At 43.9% G+C, this 16,821-nt stretch overlaps 1 protein-coding gene across 1 annotated transcript; it reads left to right on the forward strand.

Annotated features, from left to right (window-relative positions):
• The first annotated feature begins 4,168 nt into the window (after positions 1-4,168).
• LOC118095586 (vomeronasal type-2 receptor 26-like) lies at positions 4,169-13,090 on the forward strand. Its single transcript, XM_035136831.1, has 4 exons — positions 4,169-4,185; positions 4,644-4,935; positions 11,482-11,608; positions 12,189-13,090. The coding sequence occupies exons 1-4, from the start codon at positions 4,169-4,171 to the stop codon at positions 13,088-13,090; spliced, it is 1,338 nt and encodes a 445-aa protein (XP_034992722.1).
• The last annotated feature ends 3,731 nt before the right edge of the window (positions 13,091-16,821 follow it).

Raw genomic sequence — 16,821 nt, forward strand, 5'->3', positions numbered from 1 at the left:
CAATGGAGCAGATTGTCTTCAGGCAAGATTTGATAGCTCACCACTTCACCCTGTTGTTCTTCAGTGGGAGTTGTTAATGAGCATTCAGGGATCGCATTAAGATTTCTATTGGCGATTTAATGAGGGTGCAGAGGATTCAATTTGACTAAGGTGGCTCTGAAAGGCTAAAAGGAAGTGAATAAGAAAGGGGAGGCTGCAGCTTTGATAGACACAGTGGTGTTTATAAAAAGCAGTGGTGTTCCAGTCTGCCCCTCCTCCTGCATCTGTATACCAAGCAGAGAGAAAGGTGCTTACAAGGCTCCTGTACAGGCGTACCGGTATCTTCCTCTTGCTGCAGAGTTCCAGCATCACAGCGTCACCCAGAGGTACCCACAAATTTGAGTTATCCCTCTCTCTATTTCTTCCTTCCTTCCCTCCCTCTTCCATCCTTAATAAAATACTGGGGGGGGGGTCAGATAAGCCCCACATAGAAAGCCCATCAACATGGGGGGGATGACTCTTTCAAATACGGTATTTACCAGTAATTGGGGGGGCACCTAGGCGTTGGCTGCTATGCCTAAGACAATTCAAGAAAGCAGAATGATGCATATGCTATGGTAATATATCAATAGAATCATGAACTTGTAGTCGGATGGGACCACAAGGGTCATCTAGTCCAACCCCCTGCAATGCAGGATTTTTTCCCCAAGGTGGGGCTTGAAACCACGGCATGGTTGAAATATTATGCTGATATGCAGCAACGCCTCGGAGCCGTCGTGACTGCGGCCGTGCCTTGCCTCACCCTTGCCCGCCCTGCCACCCCCTCTCGCCTGCCCAACCCTCCCATCCTCTTGCTTCAGAGTTCCAGCATCACAGCGTCACCCAGAGGCACCCACAAATATGAGTTATCCCTCTCTATTTCTTCCTTCCTTCCCTCCCTCTTCCATCCTTAATAAAATACTGGGGGGGGCAGATAAGCCCCACATAGAAAGCCCATCAAAATGGGGGGATGACTCTTTCAAATACGGTATTTACCAGTAATTGGGGGGGGGAGGCACCTAGGCCTCTAGGAGTTGGCTGCTATGCCTAGGAGTAGGACAATTCAAGAAAGCAGAATGATGCATATGCTATGGTAATATATCAATGGAATCATAGAATTGTAGTCGGAAGGGACCACAAGGTGGGGCTTGAACTCACGGCATGGTTGAAATATTATGCTGATATGCAGCAATGCCTCGGAGCCGTCGTGACTGCGACCGTGCCTTGCCTCACCCTCGCCCACCCTGCCACCCCCTCTCGCCTGCCCGACCCTCCCATCCTCTCCAGCCAAGCAGGGTAGCCGCCGCTGCCAGCCCCAGAAGCATAAGGTGGCCGCCGCCACCACCACCACCACCATGATGCCGTCGGGCCCGCTGACCCTGTAGCCCCACCCACGTCCCCACTTCATGGCCCCTCCCCTCCCATGCCTTGGCCCCGCCCCTGAACGACTATGGCTTGCCCCCCACACACACACACACACAAGTTTTGATCCTGGGTACGCCCCTGCCAAATTATCTTATGCCCAAAAATGAGCTATCACAAACTGGACTGTTCCCCACAGAGTTGGTTTATTACAAAAGAATAAATGATCGTTTAATAGTAGATTGATTAGTATGGTGCAGAATATATAGAACTATGGGTGCATTTAAAGTAATATCCTCACCCATTCAAACTCATAGTAATAGGTTCCTACACTACAAGAGGGAAATAAAGGGATAGGGGATAACAGGCTAGCCCTCCCATGAGACAAGGTGAGGCAACCACCTCTGGCAGCAAGATCCACAGGGGCAGCAGATCCCGATTTAGATCTTTCCCCCCCACCTGTTCCTGGTGGAGATCTTCACTCATTCCTTCTTCCCTGGAGAGGGTGGGGATGCCGTTTTGTGGCTTACCTCAGGCACCAAAGTGTCTTGGGCCAGCTCTGCTCCCAAGAAGATAGTGATCAATGCAGAGTTTACCTATCCAACCGCTGACTAGGCCAACTGCTGCAGCCGTGTGGGCATAAGGATGTGTTGGACCCAGGACCCAGAAATAAGAATAGTGACCAGCAAGGCTAAAATCTGAACTCCTGTATAGGTTTTTGGGCACCAGAAGTGGGCATGTATGTGATGCAATGAGGAGGGTTGTTGATGCATAGGTAGGCTTGCCCTATGACATGCTATTGTTTTACTCATCCCAAATTTATGTATCTATATTTGACTGAGGATGCTTCTCTCTGGAGATATGGGTCTCAAGATGTAAAATCTGCATTCAGGGATGTTTCCATTGCAAATGTATTTCCTTTGCAACTCAGCATCATCAGTGGTTTAATAATTAAGGTTCCTGTCACACAGCAATTTGCTAGGGAGGGTCAGAAAGACATGGGCAGAGGGGGTGATTACTCAGAGTACACTGCAGGTTAGACCAACTTCTTATCCAGTTGCAAACACAAAATGTAGGCTAATCATGAACCCTCATAACAGAGGTGTTAATGAATAGGAGCCATGTGAAGGAATGAACCTATGGTTGTTACATTGGTTAAAGGATGTAGCCCAGCAGTAGAAAGCTAGACACATAGAGAAAAGTGTTATTCTTTTTCATGATACTCTGTTGCATTGTTTTGTGTTTCATTGTTCTAACCTAAGATGTCATTTTTTTTTCAAATAAAAAATATTGAACATCTAGTGTAAGCTGGGGGTCTGTTCGTATTGTTATGAGTTTGGAATGCTAAATTGGGGTCCAGGCCCCTCTAATCCCAGGATCCAGTTAGTGTTAAAAGTTAATCAAGCCAGACTAGCTTCCTGAACCCCGGGATCCAGCAAGTGTTCAAATATAAACCAGGCTCCCTTACTGATGAGGTGATCACCTGGATGATGAGTCATTAAGCAGCTCAGTGTGAAAAGGCAAATGGGTGGGGCTCCATCCCTCAGCAGATAAAGCCAGAGTTTAGAGTAGAGAGTTTGGGAGGCAGTGATGTGAAATGGAGGGGAAAGCTGGAGACAGGGAGAGAAAGAATGAGAGGGGGAGGCAATGTTTCATTTGTATCTAATCCAAAGCTGTGGCTATGGGCTAAACAAGACCCTTTTGGCGTGATAATGCTCCATTGCAGGGTCAGGTTGTATATGTGTGCTAATAAACCATATATCATAAAGACACCACAATCTCAACCATGCTTCATTCCCAAAAGGAAACACAAACCCTGGGTAAGTGCCTGGAACCCCTGGAATCTCCCACCACTCACAACAAAATTCTGATGGTCATGTGTTACAGATTTTGTAACTTTGGAGACCCTCTATCAGCAGAGGGTTGGACTAGATGTCCTTGGCGGTCCCCTCTGTAATCTCTGCTCTAACAAATAAGTTTCTTTGGCAGAGCGCCAAATGATGGCACATTACATCATCCCAAAGCATTTCAGTAGTGATTCTTTCCCCTGTAATTATTAAGATTACAGTAATCAATTCAGCCGGCCAAAGCTCCGGAAGACGGTAGGGAGACAGGGAAAAATCAACAAGCAAGGCTAAAATGATTATAAACACTTCAGTAATCCATGGCCAGATCAGATAAAGAACAATAAAGTGATCAGACTCTGTTAAGCTGTTCAGGTTCCTTCTTTCATTGTAGTGGGGGTAGCGGTATTTATTCTTATTCTTATTATTATGTTATGCATTTTGTATTTTTATGTTGTAAACTGCCCTGTGTTCTTTAGAAGAAAGGCACTATAGAAATTTAATCAATAATCATCCTGACATAGCTAAAGCTTCAGATCAGTGTACTTATTTGATATTCAAGGCATGCTTTTGTGACAATGTTGAAATGAAGGAAGTGGATATATGCCACTTGAGAAATCCACTGGCAGATTCTGCTGCCACCAAGCCGTCTTGTTCAAATCAGGCTGAAAATAGCCACAGTGTTGGAAAGAGAGACAGGCAGAGAGAGGGGAAAGCCCATGCGTAGAATAAAGTTTGAAATCAGGATGTTGGTGGTGCTAGTGCTGCTGTTCCTGCTCCCAAACGTGGGGTGCAAAGAGCATAGTGTGAAGTGCACCCAAAGCAATCCTGCACATATTCATCATGAGTGGTATGAGTCAGGCGATCTCCTCCTTGGTGGGATGTCATCTCATATCCATTATGTGTTCCCCAAGGTTTTATTCAATGAACACCCTTCTCGGGTCATGATTGACAACCCCTTGTAAGTACACGGTCCATTTAAATTTCATTTATCTTTATATTTCTCTATCGCGCTGAAAGGTGTGTCAGTTGCTTTGAAAAAGCAGTTATAGGATAGGACTTTTTGCAGCTTTCCTGGGTTCTGCACTGGGCAGAGAAGTGGGTTCCTGGACAAACCAGAGAATTCCCCTCTGCTCACCCAAATCCCCCTTTAGACCACCGGAGTTGGAATCATAGAATTGCAGCTTTGGGAGGGTCCCGGAGTGCCATCTAGTCTACCCCCTGAAATGCAAGAATCACAGCTATTTTACTACAAGTCTGCCTTTGAACAATCAGCCTCAAATATGCTTTGCATCACCTCAATTACAACGCAAATGAATGTGTGACTTAGTTGTGGGCGGTGTATAAATGGAGACAACAATGCTTTTTATGAAACTTGGTCTTATCTTCCCATCAAATAGCACGTCGTTTTATTTGCAGAGTGTTGACAAAATTCTACCAGCACATCTTGGCCTTGGTGTTTGCTGTTGATGAGATCAATGGGAATCCCAGGATCCTGCCCAATGTCACTCTTGGGTTCCACATCTATGACAGCTACACAGATTCAAGGATGACCTATCGTTCCACTCTGGACCTGCTCTTTAAATCATATCACTTTGTCCCCAACTACAAATGTGGCATCCAGAAAAATGTAATAGGAGTCATCGGGGGACTTAGCTCTGATACCACTTCATGCATGGCAGACATATTGGGTCTGTACAAGATTCCACAGGTAGGACCTGAGTATCAGAGACAGAGAGACTTGGCACTATAATTCATTCTTCTTCCTTCTTTCCAGCAGGAATTTGTTGATTCATAAACATGGGACGATGCACTGGGGGGAAAGCAAAAGGAGCTGAAATATATGGGAAATGTTTGGGGGGGATATAATATGGGTACCCAACAATGTGTATGAAAAGGGTGAGGATCTCAAGAATATGTGTTGAAAGATTATTCTGAAGGTGACAAGATTGCTAATTAGGACTGCTAGGTGGGATCATATTAACATTAACTCTGAAAGCACAGCCCTGGATACCGAACTGCTGAGCTCAACTCATGATGTTGATGCTAACTTACAAAGCCCCGAGCAGTTCAGGACCAATTAACTAAGGAGTGCCTTCCTCAGTACCCACTGATCCATGGTTTGAGATCAGTAGGGGAAGTCATGCTTAATGTCATACCAACAGTCATAGCCAATAGGTGATGACAAGGACCAGGGCTTTTCCAGTGTTGGTGTCCCCATTGTGAAAATCCCTCCCTGGGAAACTAGGAAGTTTCCCCACATTCTTCACGTTCAGGAGTCAATCAAAAATTTGTTTGTTGTAGTTCTGGCACTGGGGAGACAGATCTGGCACTGAAGGCAACCCTGTTTAGGAAAGTTTTTAATGACTGATGCTTTAATGTATTTTTAATCTTTTGTTGGAAGCTGCCCAGAGTGGCTGGGGAAACCCAGCCAGATTGGGGGGTATAAATATATTATTATTATTATTATTATTATTATTATTATTATTATTATCCAGCAGTCCTGCTATTGTACTGTTGTGCTGTGTTGCTTGGATTAGTTTTGATGGTTTTAGATATTTTAACATTTGCTGTAAATGCTATGGTGTTTTTATATTTTACTGACATTTCATTGTGCGTTACCCTGGGCTCCCTATTGTGAAAAATAATAAATGAAAAACTACATGAATGTAATAGGAATCAATATATACAGAAACAGTTGAGCAAGACTATATTACGTGTGTCTGTTTCTGTTTGTGTATGTGTATGTGTGCAAGTGGAGGGGGCATTGCTCTCAAAAAATATTTGTGGAATATACCGGTATACAATTGCACTGTGAAAAAATATTCAGTTAAATGGCAATGTGATCCACACTCTTGTTCCCATTCTTACATGTTTGCCTTTTTTCAGATTTCATATGGTTCATTTGAATCACAAGCAAATAATCTAATTAAGTTCCCATCCTTTTACCGCATGGTCCCCAATGAAGCCCTTCAGTACCAGGGAATTATTCAACTACTTCTGCATTTCAGATGGAAATGGTTTGGGCTCATCACTATAAATAATGAAGGTGGAGAACATTTCTTGCAGATCATAGAGCCAATGCTTTTCGAGAATGGGATCTGTTCAGCATTCACAGAAAGAGTTGTAAACAATCTGCGTTTCACTGGTAGCGTAATTGATTTGATGAAGGATACAAAAATATTATCATCAGCTTTTTCAACAAGCAAAGCCAAGGCAATTGTTATATATGGAAAAACTGGTACGATTTTATGGTTGGCGAGTACTATAAAGGCATTGAAGATGGTTCAGTTGATATTTCCTCAACATAAGAAGTCCCCTGAAATAAAAGTATGGATTACAACAGCCCAGATTGATTTTGCATTACACAGCATTCAGAAAACTCTTGAGACAGATATACAAATATTCCATGGCGCTATCTCTTTCACAATTCACTCGAAGGAGCTTCCAGACTTCCAAAGATTTATTCAAGATGTAAATCCTGGCTGGGCAGATGGAGATGGTTTCATAAATACTTTCTGGCAACGGGCATTCACTTGTTCAGTTTCAAACTCCACGGAGTCAATGTACGCTGATAAAGCGTGTACTGGAGACGAGATGCTAGAGAGCATCCCCTCTCCATATTTTGAGATGAGCATGACCGGCCACAGCTACAGTATCTATAATGCTGTCTATGCTTTAGCACATGCTTTCCATGCTATGCAGTCAACTGGATCCAACCACAGAAGAAGGGGGGTTGCGGGTCTGCTGTATCCTCAAAATGTGAAACCTTGGCAGGTAGTGTTCTTCTCTTCTACAAACTGTTGAGACCTGGCCATGTTCTGGAATTTAGCAAGGCAATGGTTAATTTTGTAAAGCATTCTGTTATGCCAGCTGGCCTATTCAGTTGCTTGCTTTTCTTCTTCTTATAGTTTTCTTTTCTTACCATTTTGTGTCACTTTACAGTATCTAGTGTGCCTGAAGAGAGGGATAAAGTGATGCTAATTTGAAGTAATAGATACTATTAAACACAGCTGCATTTTGTTGCCAGTGGATCTGTGGTTGATCATTATAGCTTACCTTTGCAATTGAAAGTTTGTAGAGAATGTATTTAAGGGGTAACCAGAGTTAATTTAGGCAGGACAGAGAGGGTGGGGTGGCAGAACCAAAAAACTGGAAGCCAAAGATAGGGAGGGCCGAATTTCAAAATGATGCTTGGAGTAACCTAATTATAATTGTATAATGTCATGAACTCACAACCCAATGGCAGAGCATCTGCTTTGCATGCATAGGGTCCCTGGCTCCCTAATGGCAGCTCCAAGTGTCTCTCTCTCTCTCTGTTCTCCAGCACTCTTGTGGCAGCCCCTGCAGCACGGCACCCAGGGAGGCTGAAAACTGTCACACTACCCTAAAACTGCCTCTTTAGAAGCAGCTCCCTGTGCCTCAGTGTGGTGAGGAGAGAGATGGCGAGGGCAATATTGGAAGTTGTGAATTATAAATGAAAATAAAAAACTACATTGAAAAGTATGCATAAGAAGTATGCATTGGCATCAATGCATGTAACTCCCTCAGTCTTAAAAAAAAACAGTGAAAAGCCCCAATGACCACCCTGAATAGATAAATTATGAATAATAATAAAACAATAAGCATAAGAATCTTAATTTTAAAATTACTCGCAATTTTTAATATATATAATATTTATTTGGTTTTTCAGATTAAAATTTTATAGTCACACTAGCTGACCCGGCCACGCATTGCTGTGGTTCTTTCCTGTGATCCCCACCCACCCTGTCCCGATCCATGACATATCCTGCCCCCCCTCCCTCCACCCCGCTCATCCCTGTGTTTCAGTAGGATACCCTTCCCTTTGTTGTCCCTGGGGAGTGTTGCCCCCCCCCATGTATCTCCATACCTTGGCCCCCACCCTTCAAAAAGGAACTGTCAGCTTCTAGGTTCTATTTACCAGCATGCACTTTTGTCTGAGCCTTGTGTTGTCCCCTCCCCCATGTATCTCCATACCTTGGCCCCCACCCATGGAGAAGGAACTGTTAGGTTCTGGGTTCTATTTCCCAGCATGCACTTTTGTCTGAGCCCTCTGTTGTCCCTGGGGAGTGTTGGCCCTTACCCCCGGTATCTTCCTACATTGGCCCCCACCCTTGGAGAAGGAACTGTCAGTTTCTGGGTTCCATTTCCCAGTATTTACTTTTGTCTGAGCCCTCTGTTGTCCCCTCCCCCCTGTATCTCCATACATTGGCCCCTGTGCACGCATCGTGAACATTTCTATATATTTAGATTAAGGATCGGGGGTGATGATGCGCCCTGGGACGCAGAGAACTACTTTAAAAATCCCGACGGGGGGGGGGGGTCAAATAGTGAAGCCCCACAGCCCCGTAGCAACAGACAGGCTCAGACAGAAGGAGGGGGGTCATATGGGCCACTTGGGGCAGGCCTCCGAATTCAAAGGGGGCCTCGGTCAACATATTCACAATCAGTAAAATGAAAAAAGTAACAAAAGGGTTAAAAACAGGGCCACATTATCTACCTGGCCTGGGCCCTGCAAGGGCCTGGCAACAGAAGGCGCGTTCTGAAGCACCCGAGTTGTTCAGTTCCATTAAAAACCCAGGAAGTGGCAAGGGGAAGGTAGGGGATTGTAAATGGGGTGGGGGGTGGCCACTGCAAATATCTGAGGACTTAAACTGGGGAGAGAAAGTGCATGGTTTTTTTTTAAAAGAAAAGACACAGAGGCTTGCAATCAGTTGTTTCTCCTAAAAAAAGACATACCCATAAAATAAGCCATAGCAGGATTTCTAAGCATTTGCGCAATATAAGCCATACCCCGAAAATAAGACATAGTGATAGGCGCAGTTCTGGAGGGCCCCAAGGAAGAGGCGAGGCTGGACGTGTAATAAAAAATAAGACATCCCCTGAAAATAAGCCACTGTGGGGTTTTTTTTAGGAAAAATAAATATAAGACGGTGTCTTATTTTTGGAGAAACACAGTAAAGCCTAGGTTAAAAGGGGCACGACTGCCCTTACTTAAAATGGCCGCCGGAGCCTCGCATGTGACACAACGCCCACTAAATTATAAAGCGAAAACCCCTCACTGTGCCCCCAAGTGCGTGTTAGGAGAAATGATGAACGACTGCCTAATGCTGCCAGGCGTTTATTAATGCAGCTGCCGGGAGAGGCTTTGGGCTTGGGCTTTGGGGGTGGAATGGCTGTTTTGGTGGTTGTTGGACAGTTGCTCCCCCCACCCTATGTCAGCCCATGACCTATTTGGGCTCCTCCTCCCCCCACCTACCATCCAGGGCTCTATTTGGGATAGTATTTAAAGGGCTGTAGACTAAGGCCTGGTCTGTAAAATGGAGCCGAGGCCTAGTCTTTAGGCTGTAAAGTAGAGGCCCCCCTGAGCCTCATAGTCCCCCTGTTTTACAGGATCTCGTGGCGGAGGCGGGGTTTGTGGGTGTGGCGCGTTGTTGTGGCTAATCCCTGTGACTGTCCCCACGTGTCCCGATCCATGATCTATTCTGCCCCCCCCCCCCCTGTGACCGGTGTATCTCATGACGTTTTGAAGGATGGTATATATTTTTGTCTTGTGGTTATTTGGTGGGGGTTTTTGGGGGGTAGTGGTGCTAAATTGTAAAGTAAAACCCCCTTGCCGTGCCCCCAAGTGCGTTGCTGTGGGTTATCTCTCTCCCCCCCCCCCGGGGCCTAGTGGGGGCCTGGCAGGGGCCTACATAAAACAAAATCCTAGGGGTCTGATAATGGCCGTCTTGGTGGTTTCAGTTGCTTGGTTGATGATGTCATTTGGTTTGTGGCTGTGGCTTAGATTTCACAGGAAGAGAGGGGGTGGAGGAGGGTATAACGCCACTTGAGGGCACTGTTTGACTTGGTGGAAAACCAGGTTTCTACTTGCCCAGATGTGAGATGTCAGGGATTTTTGTCCCCATCAACGCTCGGGAAGTGGCCTGGATCGTTGTGTCAAAATTTCAGGATGATCGGTCAAGCGGTTATGGAGAAAGATTCGGCCTACACTTTCAAGATTTTTACATTTATATATATAGATATAGATATCACAGCACTTTATATACTTTTTAAATATCTCTCCACCTAGCTCCACTCATACCTGCAGAGGATCTCATTCAATAACAATGCTGGAGATGAAATTACCTTTAATGAACATGGAGAATTAGTAGCTGGATTTGATATTACAAACTTGGTCACTTTCCCAAATCAGTCCTTCATCAGGGTCAAAGTGGGAAGGCTGGATCCTCGGGCACCTCCTGGGAAACAACTCACTATTGACGAGGCCAGAATCAAATGGCAAAGAGGCTTGAGTCAGGTGAGGAAATCACTGCACGGTCTCTCCAATACCAACATTCATATGAAGATATGTTTGTAAGCCACCTGGAAGAAGATCTTGTCCTTTAAGAAGTACTGAAAGTTCTACCAGTAAATATAAAAATGACAACAATATTAAAAGTGCACCATCCAGAAAAAAAAACATCTCTAACAAGAACTTGATTAATGTCAGACGAGTTGTCCATCATTCTCTTCTGTGAAATCCCTCAGGGGCTGGTTTGTTTGTTTGTTTGTTTGTTTGTTTGTTTGTTTGTTTGTTTCATAAATGGCATGCACTCCTTGATTGTTAAAAATACCTCAAAGTTCTTTACAAGAAGACTAAACAAAAAAATCTAGGGGTGAAATGTAACTACTTTAAAACATACAAAAGTCAAAATACTAAAACAGATTAAAATTTCTCCTTAGTGGCATTAGATTGAATTCTAACCTAGTTGGTTATTCTAAGTACAGTCATACCTCGGTTTAAGTACGCCTCGGTTTGAGTATTTTCAGTTTAAGTACTCCGCGGACCTGTCTGGAACAGATTAATCCACTTTCCATTACTTTCAATGCGAAAGTTCACTTCAAGTTAAGTACGCTTCAGTTTAAGTACTCCACGGACCATCTGGAACAGATTAATCCACTTTCCATTACTTTCAATGGGAAAGTTCGCTTCAGGTTAAGTATGCTTCAGGCTAAGTACAGACTACCGGAACCAAATGTGTTTGTAAACCGAGGTACCACTGTATTAACATTCTAATATTCTACAGTTTGGATGGTGTTTAATACAGCAGGTAATTGTCACACTGTGGTTAGGAATTATATATTTTGTACGATTAGTACAAAATTAGTACACTTTACTAGTAGATTATCTGATGTAAGATGAATGCTCCCAGATGTTCTCTGAATATTAAACTCTTCAAATATATTTGAATAGGTGCCACCGCTTTCAGAATGTAATGACATCTGCCATCCTGGTTATGGAAAGAAAAAGAAGGAAGGAGTTAAATTTTGCTGCTATGATTGTGTTCCATGTCCAGATGGGATGGTCTCAAATGAGAAGGGTAGGGCATGCCATGTTAAGATATATCAAACAGTACAATGCAGTGCAGTAATCTCTGAGTAGCTCTTCTGCATTTTTTTTTCTCATTAAGGCGGGGAAAGGATTTAATGATGGCATTATGTATTTTTTCCCCATTGGTTATAAATAATATGTATACAATTTTAAGTTTCAACAGTTTGAAGAATATGTTTTTTAAAGAAATGAATTTACTACATTCTGCCATCTAGTTCTACTAACTTGAGATGAAATAGAAATTGTGATTCTCCTTTAAGAACAAGGCTGTGTGGAGAGAAGCTGAAAAGTCTCATCAAAATCAACAGGGTTGGCTCCCAAATTTTGGCTATAAAGATTCAAGAGGATAAAGGAGGGAAAGAACAAAGCAAGCAATAATAAAAAAAATATGTCCACATACAAAATTCCAGATTTGATCACACGACTAAATGTTTAAAATGTTTTAGGCATGAAGTTTTGAAAGGCTCCCTGGAGAAAAATATTAGGCTAGGTGGACTCTTAATAAAAGTTGCCTTTAAGAATAGCTTTAACTGGTTCAGATTGTGATACATTGCTTTCCCTCCCTCCAGAAATGGAAACTTGTCTCGTATGCGAAGAAGATCACTATCCAAACAATGGCAAGAATCAATGCATTCCTAAGATTCCAAACTTCTTAGCCTTTGATGAACCTTTGGCCATCGTTTCAACATTCTCTGCACTATTGTTGTCTCTGATCACAGCTCTAGTCTTTGGCATCTTCATTAAGCACCAGGATACTCCCATAGTCAAAGCCAACAACAGAAGTCTCACCTATGTTCTCCTTGTCTCCCTCCTCTTGTGTTTCCTCTCCTCTTTACTGTTCCTTGGAGCACCTAATAAGGTGACCTGCCTTCTCCGACAAACCAGTTTTGGCATTGTCTTCTCTGTGGCCCTCTCCAGCATCTTGGCCAAAACCATCTCGGTGGTTTTGGCATTCATGGCTACCAAGCCAGGATCCAGGATAAGGAAATGGGTGGATAAAAAACTGGCTTATTCCATTGTCCTCTTTTGCTCCAAAATTCAAGTAGGGATCTGCACTCTGTGGCTGGCAACTTCTCCTCCATTCCCTGATTTAGACATGCACACAATGACAGAAGAAATAGTACTGCAATGTAACGAAGGGTTGGTCTTGATGTTCTACTGCGTCTTGGGCTATATGGCCTTTCTTGCAACGGTCAGCTTCATTGTGGCCTTCCTAGCCAGGAAGTTGCCTGACAGTTTCAATGAAGCCAAGTTCATCACCTTCAGCATGGTGGTCTTCTGCAGTGTTTGGGTATCCTTTGTCCCAACTTACCTGAGCACAAGAGGAAAATACATGGTGGCTGTTGAAGTCTTTTCCATCTTGGCTTCCAGTGCTGGCCTGCTGGGTTGCATCTTTTTCCCCAAATGCTACATTATTGTGTTGCGGCCTGAGCTGAACAGCAGAGAACATCTAATGCGAAGAAAGACATAAATGATAGAAGAGTCTGTGGTTTTATTACATTCTTGGTATCCTGATAGAACTATAAAAGAGGTGTAAATATATTGGAAATGTGCAATAGAAACATACTACAGTACTGTATTTCGGGATTTTGTTCACTTGTTTTGTGAGTATGAAATAGTTGCTCTTTTAGTGGCCAGGTGGATCAAAAGTTCAGCTCTGAATGCTGAAAGGTGTTCGGATATATTCTGTGCTTTATTGCTAAACATTGACTTATGTAGTAAACCTATCTAGACTAAGTATATCTCCATACATTTCTGGCCTTATTTTCATTTTCTCTTTGGGCTAACTGTTGAATCTGATTTAAATTTGGAGTGCAGGTCCTAAAAATTATCTTCATAATAAATATTTCTGTTACTGCCTTTACAACAACAACAAAAACCCAACAACTTTCTAAGCTTGTGTCCATTGTCCAATGCATCAGTTTCCAAGCAAGGCAAAAAAATCAATGAATGTTAAGATCCACCTATTAATACTGAAACAACTGCAATGAGACCAACACAGATATTTGGGGGGTTTAAAAAAGAAAAAGAAAAGAGTAGAGTCACACATCCATTTTCTGGATTTGAGACTTCCTAGTTGCTTTTGATGCCAAAAAGCATCAAGTGCCAACTGCCCATAGAAAACAATAGAGAGACCCATTATTTTAGCATAGCTGAGACTGGACAGCAAAGCATTGGGCATGTCTAAGTCGATTCAGAAGCTGGGTGCTACGTGTCTCTCTATTTTTCATAAGTCTATGGAAATCAACAATGCCAGATCTTGAGCTGATGATGAACCATTCCCATTCTTGCATTGTGCATAGGTGCAACCCCTTTCAGTGTGCAATGATAACCGCCATCCAGGTTACAGCAAGACAAAGGAGGAGGGGAGAAGTCTTCCTGCTATGATTGTGCTCTGTGTACAGAAGTAATGATCTCTAACCAGGATCGTAGGAGGTGCAGACCGCAATTGGGGGTATTGCTCAGAGTAAGCCTATAGGCCAGGGGTGAGGAACCTTCTATCAGCCACGCCCAGCATGGCCATGAGTTCCCCACCCCCTCTGTAGGGTTTTTCCAAGGGGCCCGGGTGTTTCTTGGCAGGTGGTAAATTCAGATAAAATTAAACAAAGGGGTGGTCTTGGTAAGTAGGGAATATATTAAATTGGGGGAAATAATTTAATTTAATAGTATGTTGCCTACAGCCAGTGTGGTGTAGTGGTTAAGAGCGGTAGACTCCTAATCTGGGGAACCAGGTTCGCGTCTCCGCTCCTCCACATGCAGCTGCTGGGTGACCTTGGGCTAGTCACACTTCTCTGAAGTCTCTGAGCCCCACCCACCTCACAGAGTGTTTGTTGTGGGAGAGGAAGGGAAAGGAGAATGTTAGCCGCTTTGAGACTCCTTAGGGTAGTGATAAAGCGGGATATCAAATCCAAACTCTTCTTCTTCTTCGGGGTAATAAATGTGGTGATTCATCGTTGTTGTTGTTGTTGTTGTTGTTGTTGTTGTTGTTTATTGAATTTATATACTGCTCTGTACACGGGGGGGCGGGGTCCGCAGGGCGGTTCACAGAATAAAATCAAGATATAAAACCACAAAATACCTAATAAAAACAAAAACAACAACCACATTTTAAAAGGGCATAGGATGTAAATCTGATCAACCAAAGGCCTGGTTAAAAAGGAAAGGTGTATAATGAAGGCGCCAGGCAAACTTCCCTGGGGAGAGCATTCCACAGACGGGGAGCCACTGCAGAGAAGGCCCCATTCTCCTGTTGCTACCCTCTGAACCTCTTGCGGAGGAGGGCCTCAGAAGATGATCTCAAGGTCCAGGTAGGTTCATGATTAAAGGGGGAACTAATTTATTTAGAGGCAGGTGTTTGGGGGAATTAAGTGGATATGTATGTTGACTTGCCAGCACAATTTGTCCAGAAAGTACAGAAACTCAGCAAACCCTAGGAAGGCTTCTTAAACGGGTGAGCAGGGAGGGCAAGAAGCGCTGACTTGAATCATTGGTTTCTATTATTGCCATGAGGTGCCGGTAGTAGTACAGGACCGCTCTTTAAGGACTCGCTGCTCAGAGAGCTGCGAGATGAGGCCTATGAGATGAGTGGCCATATGAGAAACGGGGAGTTTGCAGTTTGAGGTTGAAGGGAGACTGGGATTCTCCTGAAACGGTGCTGTGGCCTTGCAGACGGATGCACAAGCCTCTCCCTGAAAAAACAAGACAGACCTGTACTATCTGCTTAACGGAGTGTATTTCCCTCCTCTGTTTATACTCTGCACTAACATCTGCAAATAGAGCAGTCATGACAGCAAGACGTCTAAAACAGGCATACCATTGTTATAAGAATTTTGAGGTTATATATATATATATATATATATATATATATATATATATATATATGTATATATAATTGTTCACAAACATGTACAAGAATGTACAGGCACATGTCTGAAGCAGGCCTGACTGACACCATTTTGACTCTCTCTGACCAGGTGTTCCTCTGCAAGGAAGAAGGGGGGGGGGAACCTTCTCATTGTCTCAGGAATTAAAGTGATAATCCCTGGTAACCTGATACCTGAGTGCCAGACAAAAGGGTGTGATTAACTTGGCTGGTAAACAGGGAAATGTAAATATCTCTCTCTTTTGTTGATTAGGTTTTGGGGGCAGGGGGCAGGGTCCAGGATGCTCAGATTACTGCCACCAGACCTCCCCTTTCATGATGTACCTATGATGAATCTAGGGAGGGCGGTCTTGGGCTACACCCCTTCTGTGACATATGGGTGATGCTTCAGGGGTGGGTGGGCTGAAACCAATTTCAAATTTCTATTTAAGGGCAGGACACCTTTGTTTGGGGTTCCTTCCTTGTTCTCCTGCATGAGGGGAAGGACCCTGTTGCAACAGCGAAAATAAAGGCTTTGCTTCTCAAACTTCTCTGGTTGGCCTCTGTTACATTCTCCAACCGATGGAAAACCCAATAAGGGAATAAGGGCAGATTTTTGCCCATATCACCAAAAATGGTGCCCTCTGGATTTCTGAACTACAACTCCCTTGAACCTCGGCCAGCATGGCAAGATTCTCAGGGGTGGTGGAATGTGTAGTGCAAAACATCTAGAGCAGATGTGGGGAACCTTTGACCCTCCAGATGTTGTTCAATTACAGCTCCCATCAGCATGCTGATGGCCAGGACTGATGGGAGTTGTAGTTCCACAACACCTGGCGAGCCAGAGATTCCCCACACCTGATCTAGATAGAGGGCACCATTCTGGGGGCAGAAATGCTTCCGAATAGCATTTTCTTCGAACCTCCAGAGGGAGGGAAGAGTGCTCTTGTGTTTGGGTCTTGCTTGTGGGTTTCCTGCAGACATCGGGGCACTGGTTCTTACATTCTAATACAGGGTTTCGCGAACTTGTTTTTGGACTACAACTCACATCACCCCTCCCTAGCAGGACCAGTGGTAAGGGATGACGGGAATTGTAATCCAGAAACAGCTGCAGACCCAAGTTCGGGAAACCCTGGATCTGGGTCCGGGAGGCTGTCATAGCTGTGTTGCATAATTCCCCACTGGGAAAAACGGTGGAAATGTCCGGGAGAACCCGGCGTAAGGCAACCCATGTCGGAAGTGTTGTTGTTTTTTTGGCGAATTTCAATTTATTGGGTGCTATTGGGAAAGCTCAACAACTTCGCCAAAAAAACAACAACTCTACAACTTTTGTGTCCAGG

This window comes from Zootoca vivipara, chromosome 13 (assembly GCF_963506605.1).
Source record: "Zootoca vivipara chromosome 13, rZooViv1.1, whole genome shotgun sequence".
Taxonomy (NCBI): Eukaryota; Metazoa; Chordata; class Lepidosauria; order Squamata; family Lacertidae; genus Zootoca; species Zootoca vivipara.

Bases quoted from the DNA above. Each gene is read 5' to 3' on its own strand.
- LOC118095586 (XM_035136831.1), top strand. The intron at 4,936-11,481 runs GTAGGACCTGAG...ATATTTGAATAG, and splicing joins GTCTGTACAAGATTCCACAG to GTGCCACCGCTTTCAGAATG. The intron at 11,609-12,188 runs GTAGGGCATGCC...CCCTCCCTCCAG, and splicing joins GATGGTCTCAAATGAGAAGG to AAATGGAAACTTGTCTCGTA.